Source organism: Rissa tridactyla, chromosome 9 (genome assembly GCF_028500815.1).
Source record: "Rissa tridactyla isolate bRisTri1 chromosome 9, bRisTri1.patW.cur.20221130, whole genome shotgun sequence".
Taxonomy (NCBI): domain Eukaryota; kingdom Metazoa; phylum Chordata; class Aves; order Charadriiformes; family Laridae; genus Rissa; species Rissa tridactyla.
Genome location: NC_071474.1, coordinates 35,980,364 through 35,997,760, shown reverse-complemented (window position 1 = coordinate 35,997,760; position 17,397 = coordinate 35,980,364). Strand labels below are relative to the sequence as shown.

Here is a 17,397-nt window from a genome sequence, read left to right as displayed (position 1 = left end):
TTACATATTGCTTGTATTACTTTCATAAACTCATTAGGGAGAGTAGCCCCAATACTTATTTGATCTGTTTTGCTATACAGGACCCAAACACTCTCCAGTAACTTTGCTTCAGTTTATTCTGAAGTAGACACAGTATACGTAGGGTCAATACAGGAGAGGTTGGTTTGTCTGGAAATCTTTTTGGTTTTGTGCCTTTGCTTTTTCTTTTTGTCAGACCCCTCAGCTGGTGACAATTGACATCTCTGACTTCATTGGGATACATTCATTTTCCACACCATGAGTGTTCATTTATTTTCTATATATATATAAATACAATTACTGTAGTTGTTCTGCATTGTCTTCTCATATGTTTTTGTGAATATTTCCCTGAAGGAAGGGTAAGAGCCTTTAGGGCTGCGTAGCATGGCATTCTTTTTTTACAGGTGATTCAGATGTTTCTCTTTTTCTTTACTTACATATGCACAAATATGTTACATTTAGTAAAATCTTGGTAAATCCTTTTGTACATCCATTCATACCATACTGTGTAAAACCTATGTGATTACTTTCCTTCTAGGGACCTCCAGGGCTTCCAGGATTTCCAGGAACACCAGGACTTCCTGTGAGTAGGAATGGCTTATATAGATATGAATCTGTTCCCTTTTGTCTTTCACGTCCAGAAGAGCAACTTACAAGCTAACTCTTCTTTCTTCTTTTCCACTTTAAAGGGATTACCAGGACAAGATGGGCCACCAGGACCTCAGGGTATCCCAGGATGCAATGGAACAAAGGTATAATCCCTTTAAAATTCTTAACAATGCAATAATAATATAAGAGCTTTTGTTGTTAACAGCGACTTGCTGTTACTGAGTTATGCAGGTAATTCCGAGGTAATTCAGACATACCTCTGAGAGAAGGTGGCACGGTCTGGTACTTAGAGCACAAGTTCTGCCAGAAATTGCCAACATCAACGGACGTTTATACTCTGCAGCCAATGTAGTTAAATTCTTTGTTCTAATCCTTAATTTTATAGAAAACAACTGGCAGGAGTGTGTGATAACTAGACCATATACTGCATCTCATCTTTGTAGTAGACTCTTCCTACCAAGGAAAACTCATTACCTAACAGTGGGACTCTTTAATTATTAATTTTTAATAATTAAATTGCATTGAAAATACCGATGCAGTATCCTTTTTGGAAGGAGTCATTTTCATTCTAACATGTTACTTAGTTTCAGGTTATGACTGTTGCATAAGAAAAGTCAATCTTCTATAGCACTATACATGTTTTCCATCTCTAGTATAGCACTTTGCCTGGAAATATGTGGAAATATCTGAATGTGGAAAGTTCTGTTTCAATCAGTTGTGTGATTTAACAAGCTGTTCATCCTATAGCTTGTTGCAATACAATTTGCTACTCTGGACTCATAAGCTAACAATGAAACTGGACTTTTCAGTCCAAAATGTTTATCTGGTTTTGTTATGTTTTGGTTTGGTTTTAGCTAACCATTTTCTTCATTCCTAAGGGAGAGCGTGGATTCCCAGGCAGTCCAGGTTTTCCTGGTTTACAAGGGCCTCCTGTAAGTAAAAGATTTCTGCTTCAGATTACAGCTACCTGTAATTCACTGGAAGACTTCTACTTAGATGTGTGAAAGATCAGATAAATATCAGCCTCTTTTTGCAGTTGGTCTTTTAATAAATAAGGATATATTAAATTTTTTTGTGGTTCATCAGAATATTTTAGATGTCCAATAAGAGTGAGCTTTTCTGCTGCATGCTGTGGTAAAGCTAATAAAAAGCCCTTCGAATTCTCATGTGCTGAGATGCTTTGCCACCTGCAGAAAAATACAAATACATGCATATGCATCTGAGAGGTAAGATCTTGATATAGTTATCCAGTACATCTAAAGAGTTACTGGTGACTAATGGGGCAGAAAAAAGAGATAGTGTAGGGTGTTTTCATTATAAAACATAAGGACGTACAGCAAAGTGACTGTCAGAACCCAAGTACGAACAGAAAGAAATGTAGTAGGCAGGATGGATAACAGGAGGCAATAAAGAAACAAATTGCTAGGAAATGGAAATGTAGTCCCTTTAATGCTCAGCATTCACTGTGAAAGCACTTGTCTAATTTTTCCATTTGATTCTGAAGGTCATAAAAATTTTTTTCTCCTATTTTGTATCTCTCTAGATTTCCATCTTTAATGGTGTAGAGCTGATTAGCGATTTGCAAATAACATACAAATGATCTATTTCTATTGATCTTTCTTTTGTTTTTTGTTTCTTTTAAACAAAGGGACCCCCTGGTCTGCCAGGTATGAAGGTAAGTGTTGTGTACTCACACAGCGAGGTATGGGAGTGCAGTGTGATCTGGCGTAAGTAACCTGCTTGCTTTTATCCAAGACCATGTGCATCCATTGGAAACTGTGGTGACATTCTGCAGAAAGCTTAGTGTTCATAGGCCACTGCAGTGCAACTAACTGGAAATTCTGCAGTAGCTTTACTCAATTTAGGTCAGTGGTTCCAGAAGCAGCGGACTGTTTTCTGAATCTGGTTTCCTTGGGAGTGTGAGGGACAGTGTCTGTGTTGAGAGCCATCAATTTAGCAAAATGCCTACAAACACCCAAATGCACCGGTAGTGTACCTGTGCACGCTCAAGAACACTACTAGAGACTAACCAATAATAACTCTAAGTATCCAGTGACGAGAACAGTGCAACATCTTATGTTCCTTTTAGACACGTGCTTTCTACGGTGTAGATTACTACATAGATGGCTTTTTCTTCTAATGTAAATAGTCTCATAATCTGATTTTGGACCTTAAGGACCCCTTTTATTTTTTTAAGGGTTTTTTTGTTGTATCCTTGACCTATTTGAGCATGGGCCAGAATATAAATTTTGGTTCAAATCTATTTGAAGGGAAATGTGACCCACAGAATTATTCCAATAAAATCCTGAGAGGACAGCATAACACTGGTGCTGGGAAACGGTGACTATTAAACTGAATTGTTTTTCTCAGCTCCTTTTCTTCCCAATTGTTTGAAATATGTTAAAAGGCAAGCTGATCAGAACATATACTTTTAAAACAAAGATCTTCCCTGAAATCAATAAGAAACTGTGCTTCAATATAGAACATGAAGCATGAGTAGTGTAACAGCATACTCAGCGTTAATCTCATGAGGTGGGACATTGGATAAAGCTGCATGAGCCTTTTTTCTGTTGTGTCCTATTCATTGCTTTCACATGGAGCTAGAATGTCTCTTTCTTTTGTGAAGCATTTGTATTTTAGTCCCCTAATCTTTTGGAATTTAAATCAATGCTGGTATATTTGTACATATAAAAAGAGAACTGTTAATAGCTGGTAGTTTAGCTGTGTAAAGAATCCTCCAAATATGCAAAGGTCTCTCCTAAAAAGAGCTCTTCTTGGAGAATCTAGTACTTATATTAAAGAGTACTGCTAGAGTGTAGCATGTCTTTGAGTCTTAAGAAGCCACTATGTGTCCTTTGGAGTCAGAATGGTGTTAAAGAAGTGTAAAATGTGCTATTAATTAAAGTCAGCTGTTATTCTTCTAGGGTGAACCAGGTGAAATAATTACATCCTTGCTGCCAGGACAGAAGGGCGACCCAGGATTTCCAGGTCTTCCAGGCATACCTGTAAGTTGTGTAAAGTTCTATTAGGCTGTGTTCTGCCAAAAAGATAACATGTAAAGTATTTGCGTTACAGCACAATTGGAACATTTGGTGCTAGGGGATCCATATGTTTACATGGAGAAGCAGGGTTCACATTTAACGTACCTCTAGTTTATGGCTCGAGGGAAAGTAAGTGCTTTCACATTGCAATAGGGTGACCCACAGAGGCCAGAAAGGTCCACTGGTCATGAAAATGGTATCCAGCAGATGGAAGTACTCACAGTTCCAGACTTGCTTCTCTGTTTCCCCTGCCTGTTCCCCCTTCCTAGGCGTTCTTTGTATCAGTTTTGGAGTTCCTTTCCCTTCTTCACCCTGAGGTAAAGGAAGTAACATCTGCCTTTCTGGGCTGTAAGCCACTATTTTGGATGGTGGGAAGAGAGGGCAACGTCTCAGCTGTTCTCCTCATGTTGCACCTCCTGAACAGTGTTTCTGTTCTCCCAGCAGTCTTCTGTGAAAACAGCTAGTGACTCCAGGCCCTATGCTTCCCCACTGAGCCATTCATTGCTTTAGTGGAAGAACAAGGGGAGCAGAAAATGAATCTATCAGCCTGGACTGGACAGAAGCCAGAGACTCCCATTTCCTGGTACAGAGAGGCAAGCCCCAGGCTATGCTGACCAGACTGAGCCTGTTAGCATTTCTGTTCCTCTGATCTGTGCTTCCCTATTGTCTGTTTCTGGCTGGGAGGAATCACAATACAAAGTGTTTTGTTGTTCTCTCTCAGTGCATGAAGAGAAAAAAAGAGCAAAAGTAGTTCAAAACAAACAAAAAAAAAAACCAAAAAAAAAGCATTCCCGTATCCAAGCCAAAAAGATGTATTGATGTTGAGAGCAGAACAATCCCCACATGATGTACACTGCTTTAGGCCTATGCACAATGACAAATTGGTAGGTTAGTGGTCAGCTACTTTGATTTGACGTGTATGGGGTGCCAGCTATTGGGTTTTTTTGACCTTGAATGTCTCACTGTTTTTTCCATAAAAGGTGCCTCTCATAGCCTCCTCCACTTTCTCAACAGGGCCCACCCGGCTCCATGGGAGTACCAGGTCCAATTGGCCCTCCAGGGCCACCAGGTTTGACAGTAAGTTTCTTTAACCTGTTACCCATAAGCGTTAAACGGGGCAGTTACTTTGTCATGTCCTCAGAGGCAGATCGATAAAGCACACAGATCTCAGAAGTCAAGACTTGGTATGAAGACAACAGCAACCATGCAGTCAGTTCACCCTGGAGCAGCCACTGTGCATGTTTAAATGTGATACATTTGAATCAGCCTCTTCCCAGACCTCTTTTTGCTTTAAATAAGGCTGACTCTTTGTGCAGGCTCCTTATTTATGTGAAACCTGAGGGACAAGATTTAGCTTATTTAGACCAGGATGACTTTTCCCTTGATGTATAATACCTGACTGATTAATTTTATTTGACTTTCTCACTTAAAGGAAGAACTAGTTTCTTACATATTTGTGAAGCTGAATAGCATGAGGAAGAGCTTTCAGTGGATGGCAAGGTGCTTTGTCAACATGGGTATAATGCACAGGAGTCAAAGTAGCTACACTGTTTTTTTGATTTTTCCCACAAGGGGGCATGTAAAGTGCTTGGAAATTACTTTTTTGTTTGTTTCCTTTTTTCATAGGGACCTCCTGGTCCACCAGGGCTGCCAGGACCTAAGGTATTTTCTTTCCCTCATTGATTATGGTGGTGGAGTGTTTTGTTTTTCTTTCTGTTCATTTGTGACTTCTAAGGGCTGATGAGTTATACTTTTTGCAGGGTAATATGGGTTTGAATTTCCAAGGACCCAAAGGTGAAAAAGTGAGTAGGTGATCATGATGATATTTTTGCTTATTGCTTTCAAAATACTTATGCATGCCATTTCGGCTTGTATTGCCTGTAACACCCTGCAATCTTCTTGCACATTAGGGTGAACAAGGTCTTCAGGGACCTCCAGGGCCACCAGGACAAATTGGAGAACAGAAGAGACCAAATGACATTGAGTTTCAGAAAGGAGATCAGGTGAGTGGGAAATTATATCCATCTGCAATGATGCAACCTCCATTGGTTTGGCTAATATATACTCACACCCTGCTTGCTTACTTCTGTTATTTTTCTCAAAGCACTGACTATTTCAGGCCTGAGCACTTTTCCCTTAATAGAAGGCATGCTAGTCATATTAGCTCAGTTACTTCCCTTAGTAAAATAACTATCCTTAAGAAACTCTCTTAAAGGAAGTTCATAGGAACAGTAAAAGCAGTTAAAATATTCTCATTCCTTGGAACACCCAGACTGGGATTTTCAAAGCTGTCTGGGCTTCAGATTCCTGTTAAGTAACCAGCTGTGTCATCCATTGTGAAGAAGTCTTCCAAAAATTTTAACTCAATTTTTTTTTTCTTTCTCTTTTTTTTCCTTTTTTCTTTTTTTTTTTTCTTTCTCCTTTTTTTTTTTTGTCATTAGTGATGCCCCAAGATCTTTCTTCCTTGTGGTCTGAATGAAGTGCTTTCCCTGTTTCTGGCCTCTCAAAAGTAAATATCAAGCCATATTATGACAGTAAGCTCAAACTGTTGGTTTGATTTGTATGGATCCTTCCCCACCCCTAAAAAGACAGAGACAAAACCAGAGACTGAGGCCTTTCTAGGATGACTGTACATTGCAAATGTACATCGGTGGATAGCTCTAGGGAATGCCTTAGTGGTGCCTAATGATCTTGTGAGAGGAAGGGTAGCAAATGGTTTTGATCAAGATGAAGGACAAAATTATCCTACACCCTGACAAAATAAAATACTGCTGCGTACCAAAGCAGTAGGCAGAAGGTAAAAAGCAGCATTGTGCGTTTTTATAGTTCTAAGAAAACACAAGGTGATGTTTTGACCACACTGTAGTAGAAGTAAAAATTCATCTGACTTTATTAGGGTCAGAGTAATTTGCCTCTGTCATCAGGGATCTCTGAAGGACTAATTATACTGCCATTAAGTTACATAAATGTACAAAATAAAAGTATTCTAACTACATTCCTTTTAAAGCATGAAGACTTTCAAACACAGTTTGAGTGCATTGTCTTTGACCAGTATTAACAATTATTTCAAAGTTTAAGAATTTGGTTTTATTGCAGTAAAGGTCATGCTTGGTAGTACACACTCAGTAAAAAATTTCAACATTACACTTATTTTTTTGTGAAGTACACACAAAGTGCTGGTGTGTACCTTCACCTGTGATCTCTTACTGAAAAGTCAAGTGTATAGATGGGCTTGTAAAAGTCTGGGAGGCCTCTAAGAAAATAAGAGAAAGTCTGCATGGAAACCCTTTGTGGATTCAGTAACCTGTAACTTTTCATTAGGTTAATGGTGAAGAGATTTAAGAACTTGTACAGAGGTGTAACAAGACAGAATAGAAACCCTAACTTTTTAAAACAGTGATCCTGTGACACGTTTCTGTTGAACACGTTACTGATCTTGATGTCCTCACAACTTCAACAATTACCAGTAATCTAATGACTGTTGCTCCTATAATTTCATCAGGATCTGGCATTTGTCCTTCCTTCCTCTCCTCCCCTCCTCCTCCTCTCCCCTTCCCTCTCCCCTCTCCCCTCCTTTTTTTTCTTCCATCTTTTTATTATCATATAGTAACTGCAGGCCACCAAACCAGGTGCTGCAGTGCACGCAGGAGGCAGTTGTGTCTTAGTGGAGTGAATAACCTAAATAAACAGGATGAGTGGTTAATAACATTTATAGATGCACTTGAAGTTCCACACAAAAAAAGAATAAATATGATCCTTTACTGTTCATAGTACTTGGAAATCTAAACGACAGCAGAAAAAAGATTTTATTTAAAAAAAAAAATCAACTGAGCTACTAGGGAGTGATGGAGGCTTTAATCCTCTTTTTCTTTGCCCATGCTTGACAGGGTATTCCAGGTGATCCAGGCCCACCAGGACTTCCTGGGCCACAAGGCCCTCCTGTGAGTAGTCCTCTTTTAGTTCTTTTTTGTTATGTCTGTATCAGAACTGTAAATTCATTCTACTCTGGCTTGTGGGCTCAGTTTAAGATGACGTTTGTGTGTCCAGGGTCTTCCCGGTGGCGTAAAAGGTGAAAAAGGTGAGCAAGGAGAACCAGGCAAAAGAGTAAGTAGTCTGTTTAACCAAACATTTATCTTTCCAATCAATGTTATCTTTGAGAATTAAGCATATGTTGAATTCAGGTGGGGCCATCAGCCTCTGGGTAAGAGACTTCTTTTTGTTTTCCATAACTTGGCAAACTAGTAGATGATGCGTCTGTTTCATTAAGTGCTTCTAGCTATGGATTTCTCAGTGCTTTCTAATAGAATTATCTACATGTAGATCTTAGTTTGGGGGGCAGGAGAGACTAATTTGAATGAGGTTATCTGGTTACATGTGGAAACCTTCTTCAAGGCTTCTTCAAACCTTGGACTGCTTGAACTGAAGCAGCAATTTTCTGTTTCCTTTTAGAGAGGGTCTTCATTCAGTTTGCTAGGTACTGGCAAGTATGGCAAAAAGCCATTTGTCGCTTCCCAAGAGACTACTTCAGTTTATGTGTTATCTGGGGAGGGGATGAGGCAGAATAGCTGAATCTGAGGATAGTGTGAATCACTTTGTTTCTGTCTAGACTCAAATCCATCCTGGATATCACAGTGCAAAATAGCTGAGGAAGATCATAGAAATGCTAAGAAATAGGATGAAAATAACATGAGCTGGACCAGCAAAGAAAAGATAAGCTGCTACCAGCTCAAAGCATTCTGTAATTTCACTTTCACAGCTACTTGAACCCATGGTTTCATCAACATAATGGAACCCTTTGAAAACCAAGACGCAAGTCTTGCTCAGGATAATTGGGCAATATATGAACACTGTTTCGAAACATGTTGGTAATAGGTTTTCCAATTACCATGGGAATTAAATACAATGGAAACAAATGTTTGGTGTTCTAGATAAAATCCTTCTTAGTTGCTGAATTTTATAGGAGGACTTTGATTTGCCTTCTTTAAGGAACATAAGATATGAAGCAGATTTACAAAGCCCAAAATCTCTTTATACTTTGAGTGGTTTTTGGTATTTTCCAAGTTACTTCTCTCTGCAAAAGTAAATGGGGAACCACATAAATCTGCAATTTTCTGAAAGGATGAAAGTCCTGAGGGGATATGGCAGATGCCTTTTGCCAAAAGCTTTACCAACATTTTTGTTTGGTTTTTATTACTCTGAATTTGGGCATATTGCATACTTAAAGTCCATATGATTCTGTGTGGCTCAAACCCATTTCAGATATACTCATAAAAATGTCATTATATGTAATCAAACATGTAGTTCTGCAAATTCACAGGAAATCTTAAAACCTCATTTTTGAGAATTGGAACTCATCACTAATAATAAAGAATTCACAAATCATGTTATCCTCTAATACGCTTTATCTGTCAGGTCTTATTATCTACTTCTCAGTGCTTGAGAAACTTAATCATCTATGCTAGTTATGTTCCAGCAGGTGTCTCCCATGCACACTGCTTCTGTAATGCTAACAATAGCGTTCTATTTGTCTTGCCCAGTGAATGCTGGAATAAAGTGGAGGTTGCATTACTTTTGTTGCAGCAATGACAAATCTGTTCAGCAGGAATACATGTTTTTTAGAAATCACTTCTTTGAGCAGAATTGTACTTTATATTTTTGTTGATACTATTCTTCAGAAAATTGCATTTGCTTTAAAGGAGAGTTAAAATTCAAACATAAAAATGTTTGTATTTAATTTCACCGGTCACATTATACTAATCTCCTAATTAAATATAATGTTCCAGTGTTAAGGAGTTAGGATCTGTTTTCCAAAAAAAGGGTTTATCTAACGTTAAAAATAACAGGACTTATTAAACACAGAAGTAGTTAAAATCAGCAGTAGGTAACTGGAGATCATTTTGTGCTGTATTTGCCCAACATTGCTTTGAGACTTGTCATGTTTTTGTACTCTGGTTTTCAAAATGAAAACCTCAGCTTAGGTAACTCCATTGATTATACTTGATTGAAGTCTTTGATGTATTTATCATAAGGACTGCATTCTAGATAAGGTTTCATTTATTGAAAAATGGGAAATAATAATTCTTCACCACGGAAGCATTTTATTTCAATTCATGTTTATGTCTTTGAAGGGAAAACCTGGCAAAGATGGAGAACCTGGTCAGCCTGGTAGGGATGTGAGTAACTCATACACTTCTAATCTAAGCAGACTCCTTATAAGCTTTTCTTCCGATATGGAGAAGATCTGGATGTGATTATCTTTCTCTTTCCTTGAAGGGTTTACCCGGTGGGCCTGGAATCAATGGTGCTCCAGGAAGAGAGGGCGAAAAGGTATGCCAGGTTTTTTTGTCATTATTGCTATAGTAGCTTAAAAATCTGCCATCACTGGGTTCGGTTCTGGCTAAGTAGTAATTGTAACAGCCTATGCTGTTACAGTGTTGAGGAATATTTGCAATAACTTTCTTGTCTACTAATGCACAGTATAAAAAAATGCTCTTAATTTCATTGGTAGGGTGAAAAAGGTGACACTGGTCCCCCTGGTCCTCCTGGAATTGTAAGTTACTGATCCTGCCTTTTCTTTCTGCATTTCGTTGACAGTGTTGTCTCATTATAGTTCTTGGATGACCATGAGTCCCTTCTCTGGGTATAACAATAACAGAACCAGTAAAGATTTCATATATTCACCAATAGAAACTATTGTTTCCTTCTATCAAGATAGATTCTGTGCTCTAGGATTTGTTTGGTTATAAACACAAGGCTAGACTATAAGCTCAGACCAGCAGAAATTGAGTGAGCTTCATTGAAGCTCTGTTTTAACCATGTTGGCTTGGCAGTAAAAGTGCTTCCTGTTGGGGATTGCTCTTTTCTGGGATTTTACCTGGTAATTCAGTGGAGCAGGAAAAGCATCCTGTCATTGGTATAAGTTTCAAAGTATGTTGAACTTTTTCTCCCTCATATCTCCTTACCATTCCAGTGACTCTTTTCTTGGCGTGTTTCACATGAGCATGAAACATTTACAGGTCATTTCAAGACCAGGCATTGATGCAACAGTGGGACCAAAAGGTAGCAAAGGATTGCCAGGACTTCCAGGAGCCAAGGGGGAGCGTGGATTCTCTGGTAGGCCAGGCCCACCTGGCTTACCAGGTTCTCCAGGTAGGAGTGCAGGCATTAAAATAAGTTGTATGCTCAAATGTCTGAATTGATGTTTAGCTTCCCAGTCTTTTGACACTCCTTTTGACAGATGGACTGAGCAGAAAGTAAAGGCAGAGCTTTTTAGAGCTACCTTTGAGCTTGAAGGGTGGTCCTTAGCTTATGGAGATAATACGAGGTATTCTAAACATTCATTGCCCCTGCTGTGGTGAACAGAGGATGCTAATCGTCAAAGCTGTCGAACAGATACTAGCTTCACAGTCTTAGGGGTCATTTATCTCGTATCACTTACCTATAACATACACTATCCATTGCATTGCACAGAGAAAGTATTGTGTACCAGATGTCTGGTACCTGGCCATCAAACCTAGTCTCTGCTGTACTGCCAGTACTAAAGGAGGGGATGATCTGAGTCTACAATGGGAATGAGCGGTGACACCTGTATTTGCCTTATACATGCACAGAGAAAAGCTTTATGATTCTAATGTTACACCTTGTAAATGTCTTTTTTTCATTCAGTGCTTCCTTTCATTAGGCCTTTTTTACTTTTTTTACTTCATAAACTTAGTTGCAGAGTCTCAGGGCAGTTTTTTAAACAAGAATCTCTGAAAATGCAAAATATGCATATGTCAAACACTGCAAACAACGTGTAGTTTGATTCCATAAAAGAAATGTTATGGAGTACTTACATAGAAAGACACAGTCTTATCTGTATCATGTTATTCATTGCATATCATTGTCATCCTTGCAAAAAAGTGATTTAAACCTTTGAGCTATCAAGGGACTAAGTTCTTACCATCTTAGGGATCACTACTGTTGGACCTCCTGGCCCACCTGGCTTACCTGGTGAAAGAGGACAGAAGGGAGATCCAGGTTTACCTGGTGTTTCTATTCCTGGGCAACCAGGACTTGATGGACCACGAGGACCTCCTGGACCACCAGGTCCCCCAGGGCCAGCTGCACCATCTGTTCCTCCTGGTAAGTGATGACCACATAGACAGCAAGTAGAAGAGACTGAACAGCTGCTTTTTTTTTTTTTTTTTTAAATTGTACCTTCAGAGGTGTACTTTATCAGCAGCTGAAGCCCATGAGATTCCAAGCGATACAGATACATTCTCCAAGGCTCTCCCATTGCCTATCAGGACATTTGTAGGAGAACTTGTAGCCTTAAAGACAATTACAGAATTTGGGTATTCAGTGGTACGAGTTGCAGTCTGACTTTATTATGCCTCCTTCTACCTCAAGTGAGCCCCGCTATGGCTTACCTGTGTGATTCAGCTAGACTGGATGAGAAGAGATTGTCAGACTTGAGGGACCTTTGTGTTAACACACAGTAATGACAGGGCCAAGCAGATTTGGCCCAGATGTACAAAATTAAGTATTTTTCCAGTTTATGTTACATCCTATTTAATCCAACTAATGAAAGTTTATATTAAAATTTATGCATAAAGCAGGAGGTAACCACTTTGTCACTGTCTTGAGTAAATTTAGCTTTCATTATATGATATAACAAATGCTTGGAGGGACTATTGCCTACTAAGAGTTGTGGTACCAGGAGAGTCAAAGGAGTAATTTTTCACAGAATTCCAATTTCATTTGATAAAAATTCTAGTGTGTAGACCACACAAAATTAGCTTGGGAATGGACACTGTGGGTAAAAGTTCTTGGGTCCTTTTTGGTATAAGGGTAGGGAATGGGAGGTGGAATATAAGGACTGGAAAGCTGTAGTGGAGAGGGGATAACACAGTTCAGAGAGGAATCTAGTGTCTAGATGGCATTGGCATCTTAAGTCCCCTCACTCTGATATTTCATACACATGCTTTTATGATATGAGGTTGAATGGCGGAATGTAGTGTAGAGATGGAAGCGTGCAGGCTGTGAGAAGTACAGGGAGATAGTTGAGGTTGTGAAGGAGAAATGAGGATTGTTGTGCAATATCACTGATTGTTTCCTTTTGAGTTTGGATTACCTTGGTGGGTTTTCATTAGCAGTCCTCTGTCTGAAATATCAAAATGTTTGGTCTGCGATTTTGTGGGTATATTAGAATACCCACACAAATACTAGGAAGTACGTTTTTTTTACTGAACACATGTATTAATTAATTAATCATGTCAATCTAATACAAATTGATCACTAAACATCTGTTTCTCCCTAGGTGAAGGGTTATGTGAGCGTGGGCCACCAGGTCCTCCAGGAATTCCAGGACAACAAGGCTTTACAGGGGAGCGAGGCCAAAAAGGTACAGTGTCATGGCTATCTTTTTTTTCTCTTTTTGTGAATGGTTGTTAAAAAATGTAAAGCCAGAATTACATAAGGATAAACAGTGTCTCTTACCAGTAGGGTTGAGTGCAGATATTTTCTGTTTCTGAGTAAGAAAGCTGTTTTGTTTGGGCGTAGTCCCTCATCTCATGTTAGGGCACAGGAGTCTCAAAGTGACTGAGGGTACAACCAATTCTAGAGCCTAGCATGAATCACAATTAAAGTAAAACAGAACTTCAGGTTTATGAGTTACCTCCCAGGTAGATAGAAACTAAGTGCTTTGTAACAGCAGGTGCCAACTCTGTTGTGAAAAAGTTTTATACTTACTTCATGAATAAATTTTACATTTTTTTATGGAAAGCAACATTGAGATTATATATGCAAGATTCCTAATTTGAGTTGGTCAATCTACAATGAGTTTGTTTGTTTGGTAAGCAAAAGAAAGACATCTTTAATGTGTATCCTTGTTTCCAAAAAGACAACCTTGCAATGAGGATGCTGATATGGGTAAGTGAGAATCTTTTCCTAGCTCAACCGTGGACATCCTAGATGACTTTGGTCATGTCACTTAATTTCGTACTCCTTTCAAACAGAAGTCTTTTTTCTCATGAAGATTGTAAGGATTAATTAATTATCCTACACGAAGTGCTTAAATGCTACATTGACGAATGTCAGAAAAGTCAGTATGGGAAGGAAATTCCTAAACTTCTGGAAATAATTTTTTTCTTTTAAATGAAATAAGTTTAGCCCATTGTCAAATCAATGAAACATTCCCAGTATTTAATTTGCACTCTTGGAGTTTAATTCAAGTTTGGGATTTTGATATATGTGTGTTAGAGTTGTAGTTTGAAGCATCAAGTACCTACTTTAGAAGAGAACTCTTTTGCTGAGAAAAAGAGTCCACAGTTTTATTTTTTATTATTGAAAGCATTTTTTTTTTTAATCTATTTGACACTACCCCAAATAAATTCTAATCATATCTGATATTGGTTGTCTGATTCCTAGCAACCAAAAAGCTTCAGTCTGGCCTTCATGGGGGGGGAAGCCTTCTAATATTCAAGGAATCATATAATTACATAAAATAGTCATTTTGGACTTGGTGTTATAGATCAGTAACAAGAAAACAATTGTTGTTTTACTGAATTCTTTTAATGTTTTCTAAGGTCTGATGCTCAAGTGTGCTTTTTCAATGCAAATCATTTTAGGTGATCAAGGAGACACATGCTTCAATTGCATAGGAACTGGAATAACTGGGCCTCCTGGGGAGAGAGGACTACCAGGACCTCCAGGTAGTCCAGGTAAGGCTGTAGTCTTCACTGTTTTGCTTAATATATTAAATAAAGTCACTTTTGTATCTGAGTATCTGTGTATAATGCTAATGATATATCTGTATGAATTCAGATGCACAGTTGCCAGCTCCGGTGTATGGTTAGTGCATGTCCTGTTTTGCAGAGTTGGGGAGTGTTAGGAAGAAACAGGCTGGATACGTGCAAAACAATCACTCATTTTTTTTAAAATCTGGTCTTTCAAAAAAAATTCTCTGATCAAAGACAGACTTGCAAGCATTCTGTACATTGAAGCTTTATGATCTGCTGTAGATTTAACTGAAAGAGAGACATTAACTTCTACTACTTGCTATTCCTGAAATGATAGAGAAGCTGGAACTTTTAAAAAGTGTGACAAGTGTGATATTTTTTGACACTACTGATTTAACTTAGAGTTGCAAATTTCATTATGTTCAAATAAAATAAAACTCTCCAAAAACACCAGACTAACCCTTGCCTAATTTAAAAAAAAAATAGCTATTCTCTTATGCAGACAGCGTGCTTGATATTTACAGCTTCTACACTTTTATGATTTTCTTTTATGTTTTTCTGCACTACTTAGGTTCTCCTGGTTTTCCTGGACCAAAAGGTGAAAAGGGGCTTCCTGGATTAACTGGCCTTGTAGGGCCACCAGTAAGTGGTGGTGTTATGTTCTGGTGGGAAAATAGTGTCTCATTTACTTTGCGTATTTGGTAGATCTGTGCACAGTAGACATGAATTCTTGTCTAATATTTCTTTTTTTGTTCATAACTAGCTTGAATATATAATTCTTATATTGTACCAAAATCGGAGACTCCGTGAAAAAAAAACTAAAATGCTTTTTTTTTCCCCCTTTTTTTTCTTTCCTTTCCTCTCAGGGATTCCCAGGGTCCCCAGGTCCTCCTGGGAGACCTGGTCCTAAAGGAGACCCAGGGGATGTCCTGACTTCTCCAAGAATGAAAGGTGACAAAGGAGACCCTGGCTTCCCAGGACCTCCAGGTCTTCCTGGCCTAGATGGCACTCCTGGACGAGATGGACTGCCAGGTCTACCTGGTCCTAAGGGGGAACCCGTGAGTTCCATTTTATGCTGTCTTTGATTGGACAGATGTTTTGGGAAGTCCTAGGTGCATTTGACACAGTGCAGATAAGAGGATGGACAAATGCACTTTATTCTGAATGTGACTAACGCAGTAATTGTCTTCAGTAGATGCCAACCTAGTGATGATGTACAGAGATACTTCCTGAATCTGTCAATGCCTCTAAAAATAAGCTGAGGTTTCTCTTGGGTAGTGTCAGATGATCCCTTCTGCCATTGTCTACATTTCATCTATATAGCGTGAAGAATTACGTAGCCAGGTTTAGACCTTATCTCTACCATGTTAGTAAGATGTAGGCAGCTAATGGCCTTGAGAGCTAAAAGGATGGAAACTGCCAAAGAGTTTCAAAACAGAAGTAATGAAAGTCTTTACTCCTTTGCTAGAAAATACATGTTTCCCTTTCCCATCCTGCTCTTCCTTTTTTTTAGGGCAGTGTTGCATTCAAAGGAGAAATAGGTATTCCAGGTGATCCAGGAATACCAGGTCCTCCTGGAGACAAAGGACTTCCTGGACCTCCTGGGTTTGGTCCACAAGGTTCCCCTGGTGAAAAGGGTATCCAAGGTGTATCAGGCCGCCCAGGGCCTCCTGGAGTTCCTGGTGAGTTGGTCTCCGTGTGCTATTGAACAAAAGCTGTAAAAATCAAGTTTTGTTGTTTTGCTCCGGATAGTTTTCAGAACATAATGCTACTTTTAAGCTTTTCCCAAAGGCATTGTAAAATGTAGTATTTCTAAGCTCCCTTACTGAAGGTCATCACAGAATTGCAAAGCAAGCATAATTTGTGCCACATTCCTGTAGGCATGTGACTCACCCTTCTGCTCTCACCTCTAAGGAAGCTTCTCCTTCTAGACTGACTATAGTGGAAGTGCATTGTAACTACCATCTGGCTTATGTTTAATAATACTGCAACTACAGCAGGTTTTGATAACAAGGGTTTACTTGGAACAAGTTTGCTTTTGTTACTTTCTTGTCAACTACACAGATCCTGATCAGGTTGTGCTGGTGTCAGCTATGGAAAATACTATTCACGTGTTGGTACCTAGGTGCAAGCTGAAAAAATAACATTTCAAGAAAACGGCCTTAACGTTAAAAAATGTTTCTAAGCCTATAAGTGCTATATGGGGCTCAAGGGCAGATAACCTTACTGGGTAAAATGCTGCTGGTGTTTAAGTTCTTTGTAACCTTGGGATGCAGCTAGTATCTTTTTCTGCTCAAAGGAAAGCAGAAAAGAAACTCCTACTGAGTGCTACATATTTCATCTTTTTGGTTTTAGGTCCAAAAGGTGACCCTGGCCAGACTATTACAGAACCAGGAGTTCCTGGCCCCCCTGGTCCTCCGGGAAGAAATGGTGACCCAGGTCTTCCAGGTAGAGCAGCAACTAGATATCCAGGGAGTTCCAAGAGCTTTTTATTCCAACTGATTCTTGATAACTATGTTGATTTTCTGCCGTTTACAGGAGATCCTGGTCAGCCGGGTCAGCGTGGCTTACCAGGCATCCCAGGAGCAAAGGGAGAGCCAGGTATTCCTGGCATTGGACTTCCAGGTCCACCAGGCCCAAAAGGTATGTTTACAGCCATATTACTGTATTGTACTGGCTGGAAGAGGGGCCATAGAGGATTGTGTCTCTTCACTTTTTCCTTGTGAGTTGATTTATGTCTCTAGAATCCTTTAAAAAATGTTTGTCTTGAATTTGTACATCTTTTTTAATAGTTTCAGAAGTATCAGGAAAAAATCTGCTGAGCTGTTATTCCTCTGTTCACTCTACTGTTCTTTCACAGTAGCTTACATTTTTCAGTAAACCAAGGACACAAAAGCCAACGGGTAAAACTTTGGGAAATTATGAATGTTTGAGCTTAAATCAATAAATGATCTCCAAATGCTGCCTCAAGATGTTAACGTTTCTGATGTGAACTGTTTGTGATCTTT

At 39.1% G+C, this 17,397-nt stretch overlaps 1 protein-coding gene across 1 annotated transcript in view; it reads left to right on the top strand.

Moving 5' to 3' along the window:
* Positions 1-17,397, top strand: part of COL4A5 (collagen type IV alpha 5 chain) — an 84,364-nt gene that overhangs the window by 35,677 nt on the left and 31,290 nt on the right. Inside the window, exons 5-27 of the mRNA XM_054214203.1 lie at positions 557-601; positions 708-770; positions 1,506-1,559; positions 2,276-2,302; positions 3,552-3,632; positions 4,683-4,745; positions 5,295-5,330; positions 5,429-5,470; positions 5,579-5,671; positions 7,556-7,609; positions 7,716-7,772; positions 9,797-9,841; positions 9,942-9,995; positions 10,177-10,218; positions 10,685-10,817; positions 11,619-11,792; positions 12,970-13,053; positions 14,279-14,371; positions 14,961-15,031; positions 15,256-15,447; positions 15,903-16,071; positions 16,745-16,837; positions 16,928-17,032. Of these exons, the coding sequence (XP_054070178.1) occupies positions 557-601; positions 708-770; positions 1,506-1,559; positions 2,276-2,302; positions 3,552-3,632; positions 4,683-4,745; positions 5,295-5,330; positions 5,429-5,470; positions 5,579-5,671; positions 7,556-7,609; positions 7,716-7,772; positions 9,797-9,841; positions 9,942-9,995; positions 10,177-10,218; positions 10,685-10,817; positions 11,619-11,792; positions 12,970-13,053; positions 14,279-14,371; positions 14,961-15,031; positions 15,256-15,447; positions 15,903-16,071; positions 16,745-16,837; positions 16,928-17,032 (1,870 nt within the window). The remainder of the gene's footprint in view (positions 1-556; positions 602-707; positions 771-1,505; positions 1,560-2,275; positions 2,303-3,551; positions 3,633-4,682; positions 4,746-5,294; positions 5,331-5,428; positions 5,471-5,578; positions 5,672-7,555; positions 7,610-7,715; positions 7,773-9,796; positions 9,842-9,941; positions 9,996-10,176; positions 10,219-10,684; positions 10,818-11,618; positions 11,793-12,969; positions 13,054-14,278; positions 14,372-14,960; positions 15,032-15,255; positions 15,448-15,902; positions 16,072-16,744; positions 16,838-16,927; positions 17,033-17,397) is intronic.